Source organism: Bos javanicus, chromosome 7 (genome assembly GCF_032452875.1).
Source record: "Bos javanicus breed banteng chromosome 7, ARS-OSU_banteng_1.0, whole genome shotgun sequence".
NCBI classification, from domain to species: domain Eukaryota; kingdom Metazoa; phylum Chordata; class Mammalia; order Artiodactyla; family Bovidae; genus Bos; species Bos javanicus.
The window spans coordinates 13,185,015-13,191,639 of NC_083874.1; the positions used below are offsets into that span (position 1 = coordinate 13,185,015).

General features: G+C 39.5%; 1 protein-coding gene across 1 annotated transcript; it reads right to left on the bottom strand.

Annotated features, from left to right (window-relative positions):
* Nucleotides 1-3,598: 3,598 nt before the first annotated feature.
* LOC133251968 (zinc finger protein ZFP2-like) lies at nt 3,599-5,197 on the bottom strand. Its single transcript, XM_061424738.1, has one exon. The coding sequence runs from the start codon at nt 4,797-4,799 to the stop codon at nt 3,771-3,773; it is 1,029 nt and encodes a 342-aa protein (XP_061280722.1). The 5' UTR covers nt 4,800-5,197; the 3' UTR covers nt 3,599-3,770.
* Nucleotides 5,198-6,625: the final 1,428 nt, after the last annotated feature.

Below are 6,625 nucleotides of genomic sequence, written 5' to 3' on the forward strand. Positions count from 1 at the left end.
GAGGAACTAAAGAGCCTCTTGATGAAGGTCAAAGAGCAGAGTGAAAGAGTTGACTTAAAACTCAAAACTCAAAAAACTAAGATCATGGCATCTGATCCCATCACTTCATGGCAAACAGATGGGGAAATGATGGAAACAGTAATAGACTTTATTTTGTGGGGCTCTAAAATCACTGCAGATGGTGACTGCAGCCAAGAAATTAAAAGACACTTGTTACTTGCAAGAAGAGCTATGACCAACCTAGACAGCATCAGTAAAAGCAGAGACATTACTTTGCCAACAAAGGTCCATCTAATCAAAGCTATGGTTTTTCCAGTAGTCATGTATGGATGTGAGAGCTGGACTATAAAGAAAGCTGAGCGCCAAAGAATTGATGCTTTTGAACTGTGGTACTGGAGAAGACTCTTGAGGGTCCCTTGCACAGCAAGGAGATCACATCAATCAATCCTGAAGGAAATCAGTCCTGAATATTCATTAGAAGGACTGATCCTGCAGCTGAAGTTCCAATACTTTGGCCACCTGATGCTAAGAACTGCTCGTTGGAAAAGACCCTCCTGCTGGGAAATATTGAAGGCAGGAGAAGGGGATGACAGAGGATGAGATGGTTGGATGGCATCACCAATTCAATGGACATGAATTTGAGTTAGTGATGGACAGGGAAGCCTGGCTTGCTGCAGTCCATGGGGTTGCAAAGAGTTGGACATGACTGAGTGACTGAACTTAACTGAGAGATACGTGTGTTAGTTGCTCAGTTGTGTCTCTTTGTGACCCATACTGTAGCCCATGAGGCTCCTCTGTCCATGGAATTCTTCAGGCAAAAATACTGGCTGCTGCTGCTAAGTCGCTTCGGTCAGGTCCGACTCTGTGCAACCCCACAGACGGCAGCCCACCAGGCTCCTCTGTCCATGAGATTCTCCAGGCAAGAATACTGGAGTGGGTTGCCATTTCCTTCTCCAGGGGATCTTCCTGACCCAGGAGTTGAACCCAAGTCTCTAGCATCTCCTGCATTGGCAGGTGGATTCTTTACCATTGCACCATCTGGGAAGTCCTTCTCTAGTGTAAAAGTAGTTCAATATAAAAGTTTTTAAAATGGAGAAAAACCAAAATATGGCCCTACATACTCATCAAAATGGTCCAAATAAAAGAGACAACGTGAAATATTGGCAAGAGAGCAGGAATGAAATTTGGTGCAATTATTTTGGAAAACTGCATGGTAGTTGTGAAATAAACATTACCATCAGTTCAGTTTAGTTCAGTCACGCATTGTGTCTGACTCCTTGCCATACCTAATCCTTAATACATACCCAACAAAAATATGTAGTTGTGAATCAAAAGACATGTATAAGAATGTACATTGCAGAACTATTTGTAAAATATCCCAGCTATAAACAGATAAAATGTCCAAAACAGTTGAACAATATAGTGTACAAATTCATTCTATGAAAAACTATAGAACAATGAAAATAAACTCTGGCTAGATATAACAGCAAAAATGTATCTCAAAAATGTAATGCTGAGCAGAAGCCAGGCACAAATGACAACATGTGATATCAGGCACAAGAGTACATGTAACTTAAAGTCAGTGAATTGTACACTTTGAATGGGTGAGCTTTTTGGTATGTGAATTATATCTCAACAAAGTTGTTTTTAAAATACATGTTTCTAGGGGATTCCCTGGGTGTCCAGTGGTTAGGACTCTGTGCTTCACTGCCAGGGCCTGGTTTCTTGTTCTTTTTTTAGGGCCTGGTTTTGATCCCTGGCCAAGGAACTAAGATCCTGCAAGCTGCACAGTGCAGTCAAAAAAAAAAAAAAAAAGACACAAATGAACTTACTTAGAAAACATAAACAGACTCAGACATAGAAAACAAACTCATGGCTACCGAATGGGAAAAGGGGGTGAGGAAGGAATAAATTAGTATACTGGGGTTAGCAGATACACACTACTATATATATAAAATAAACAACAAAGTCCTACTGTATAGTACAGGGGACTATATTCAATGTCCTGTAATAATTCATTGGAAAAGACCCTGACTGGGAAAGACTGAAGGCAGGAGGAGAAGGGGATGACAGAGGATGAGATGGTTGTATGGCATCACTGATTCAATGGACATGGGTTTGGGTGGACTCCGGGAGTTGGTAATGGACAGGGAAGCCTGGCAAAGAGTCAGACACGACTGAGCGACTGAACTGAACTTAATACACCATAATGGAAAGGAATATGAAAAAGAATATATGTATGCATATATGTATGTATGTATGGGCTTCCTTGGTGGCTCAGTAGTAAAGAATCCACTTGCCAATGCAGGAGACTCGGGTTCGATCCCTCAATCAGGAAGATCCCCTGGAGAAGGAAATGCCAACCCATTCCAATATTCTTGCTTGGGAAAGCCCATGGACAGAGGAGCCTGGTGGGCTACAGTCAGACACGCAGAGTCAGATGTGACTTAGCGACTGAACAACAACATACATATATATGTATTACTGAGTCACTTTGCTGAACACCCAAAACAACACTGTAAATCAACTGTACTTCAATTTTTAAAAAGAATTAAAAATACATGATTCCATAGAGTACCTACATTCCAATGGCAGGAATCAGAGTTATTAGTAGTGCCCTTAATATTCTATTATCTTGATCAGAGCTTGCAATAGTTAATACTGAGGTATTCTGCTGTTGTTCAGTCACTAAGTTGTGTCTGACTCTGTGACACCATGGACTGCAGTACACCAGGATGCCAGGCCTCCCTGTCCCAGAGGTATTTTACCTTGTAAAGATTCATGCATTTGTTCGTTCTCATATATGTTAAATGTATAAACAAAATGTGTTGTGAAAAGTTCATAATTCCAAGAATTGAACCACCTGCAGTCTTCATGGGAAGACTCACTACAGACCTCGTGCAGGACGTGATAGGAGACAAGAAATGTAGAGGTACACAGGTGATTTGTAAGCACAATTTAAGAGCTTTATCTAATAGGCAAACATCTACTAAGGGGCTTCCTCTTAATAGTGATTGCAGGTAAAGAATCCACCTGCAATCCTGGAGACCTAGGTTCGATCCCTGGGTTGGGAAGATCCCCTAAAGAATGGCTACTCTTCTAGTATTCTTGCCTGGAGAATATCATGGACAGAGGAATCTGGTGGACTACAGTCCATGGGTTTGCAAAGAGTTGGACATGACTGAGTGACTAAGCATGCACACAAATATCTATCAAACCTATATCCCCATACTAAATAGTTTTTTAATTTTGTTACCATATGTAAAAGTTATTTTAAAAAACTGACCATCTGTGGACTATATTGGTTAGTGATTACAGCAACTGGGAGAAAAAAACAACAACAACAACTCCCTACCACCACCACAGAGTCCATAGGGTTGCAAAGAGTTGGACATGACTGAAGTAACCTAGCACACATCACCACCACCACCACCATCACCACCACACACACATATGCACGGAAAACAAAAGAACAAATACACAGAAAACATGGTGGCTTAAAACATTAGGTTTTTATTTTTCTCAAGTGACAAGTCTTGAAGATATTAAAACATTATCTTTCAGCATTACTACATATTCTCTAAGGGATAATGAATGAATAAAAAAATTCTCACAATCATTGCACAACTTAGGCTTCTCCCATATATGCATTATTCAGAGGCTTTCTCACATTATTCAAAACCAGTTCTTTCCACTTAGCGTTCTGTTGCATGTCTTAAAGATTGAGAGTTCCCTGAAAGCTACTTTACATGGATGTCACCAAAAGGGACTTATTGAGCATGAGTTCTCTCGTGACGCTGAAAGGGTAAGGGTTTACTGAAACTGAGCCCACAGATCTTGCAATTATAGAGTTTTTCTCCAGTATGTATTCTTTTGTGCACAGTGAGATTACATTTTACACTGAAGGATTTTCCACATTGATTACACTCATAGGGTTTCTCCCCTGTATGAGTTCTTATGTGTACTGTAAGGGAAACATGCCTGCTAAAAGCTTTTCCACATTCACTGCACTTAAAAGGTTTCTTGCCTCTGGTATGGATTTTCATATGCCTCCCATGAGATAAGAGACCACGGAAGGTTTTCCCACATTCCTTACATTCATACTTCATTTTCATGTGAATTTTCTTATGTAACATGAGGAAAGATTTCACTCTGAAGGCTCTTCCACACTGATTACATGTAAAGGGTTTTTCTCCAGTGTGAATTCTCACATGTTCTTTAAGGCATGAGCGATCCCTGAAGGCTTTCCCACAGTCATTGCACTTACAGGGTTTCTCTCCTGTATGAATTTTCTTATGTGTGGTAAGGTTGGAGCTCATCCTAAAAGCTTTCCCACATTGATTACACTTGTAAGGTTTCTCTCCAGTATGTATCCTCATGTGTGTCTTTAGAGATGCCTTACTCTTTAGGGCTTTACCACAGAGGCTACATTCAGTGACTATCTCTCCAGTGTGGATTCTCTTATGTTGTTTAAAGTATAGGAGAACACTAAAGGTTCTTCCACAATCATTGCACTTATAGGGTTTCTCTCCAGTATGTGTTATCTGGTGTGTAGTAAGCCTATCGTTTCTACTGAAGGTTTTGTTGCATTGATTACATTTGTAGGGTTTTTCTCCTGAATGAGTCCTTGCATGCTGTCTGAGAAGTGAGCTATCTCGGAAGGTTTTTCCACAGTCATGGCATTCATAGGGCTTCTCTCCAGTATGAATTCTCTTGTGACGCGCAAGGTAAGAGCTTGAGCTGAAGGATTTCCCGCACTGATAACACTTGAATGGTTTTTCTCCAGTGTGGGTTCTCATGTGCAACTTAATGGACCCATGGCTCTGTAATACTTTACCACACTGACTACACTCAAAAGGTTTCTCTCTAATATGAGTTGTCTCATGCTTCTTAAGATGTGAGATTGAATTTAAGACTTTCCCACAGTCACTGCATTCACAGGGTCCCTCTCCTGTATGTTGTCTCTTGTGGCTGGCTAAGTTAGAGCTCCTGATGAAGGAATTTTCATCTGTTTCACAGTTGTATGATTTTTTCTGAGGAAGAATTCTCTCATGTGACTTAAGATGTGAAGATTCACCAAGGGCTTCTGCAGAGTCAGGGTATCGATGGAGTTTCTTGCCTGGGTAAATTCTCTTATTATGAATAATGCTAGATTTCACACTCAAGGTTTCAACAATTTCTCTGCACTGAATGGTATTTCCTCCAAGAGTTTGTTCCTAATGATTAAAATACGAATTATGATCACGAGATTTATCATGTTCATGACTGAGACTCTCCCCCAGCATAAATTCTGACATGTCTAACAAGCACTTTATTAGCATGAGAGTTTTATATTTTCTCAGTGAATATGCACAGTTTCTGACTGAATTTATTAGCTTGAATAAGCAGATTGCTATACCAGATAGATCCCACTAAAGTTTCTTCAACAGATTTAAGATAAAATTGCCTTAGGGTGAATGATATCTTAAACATTTAATATCTAATTACATTATGCAAATATTTACATTAGTGATTCTCTGAAACCATTTTTGGAGCTAAGTTATGAGTTTCCTTCAAATGAAAATTTAACAGTAGCTTCTGCTTTCTGTTGGTGAAATAAGTGTGATACCACTTGGATTACCCTATAATCTAGCAGTCCCCAACCTTTTTGGCACCAGAGACTGGTTTTCGTGAAAGACAATTTTTCCATGGATGGGGGTGGGGATGGTTTTGGGATGATTCAAGTGAATTATATTTATTATGCTGCCACTAATCTGACAGGGTGCAGAGTTCAGGTGGCAATGTGAGCAATGGGGTCACCCATCACATACCTCCTGCTTCGCAGACTGGTAGCAGTCCATGGCCCAGGGATTGGAGAACCCTGCTCTAGTTCTTTTCTATCATATAGAATTCTGGACTTCTAAGGTGAGGACAAGAAATTATTCCATGTGAATCTTACCTTCTTGCCATTGAGTGTATATTTCTCCAAAATACCTTGTTCTTGCTGTGGTCGTTTGGTTTTAAGGAGAATCATCTCATCTGAACAAAGTAGGGAAGAGTTTTGGAAAAGACATGGTGACCATATATTGACAAAAACAGGTAATGCCCAATCCCAATCTGAAACAAATGGGAAACGTAACCTCATGTTTCTAATACAATGGTGGAATGTATAGAACAGAGAACTCTATTCAATACTCTCTGATGACTTATATGCAAATAGAATCTAAGAGTGGATATATCTATGACTGACTTTGCTGTACAGCAGAAACTAACACAGGACTGTAAATTAACTATTACACCAATAAAAAATAATTAATTAAATAAAATTGTGGGATGATGACCAAAATAGTAAGCCCCATGTGGATTTCTCTTCAAATATTGATCCTAGACTTAGGGAGACAATATGAAAGAAAAATCTATTTACAGTGAAACCAATGACATTTACATGGTTTAGGATTTCACATAATTTACTAATGAATCATTCTGTCTTGATTGAAAGCCATGTTGTTGACAAGCCATTATTACCTATGCAAAATGGGAAGAATCAGACAATGATTCGAAATGTAAATATTAAAAATCAAGACGGATCTTTCAGAGCACAGGAAAGTATGAAATGAAAGGCAAAAAGTGAAAGATTAGGGAAAGC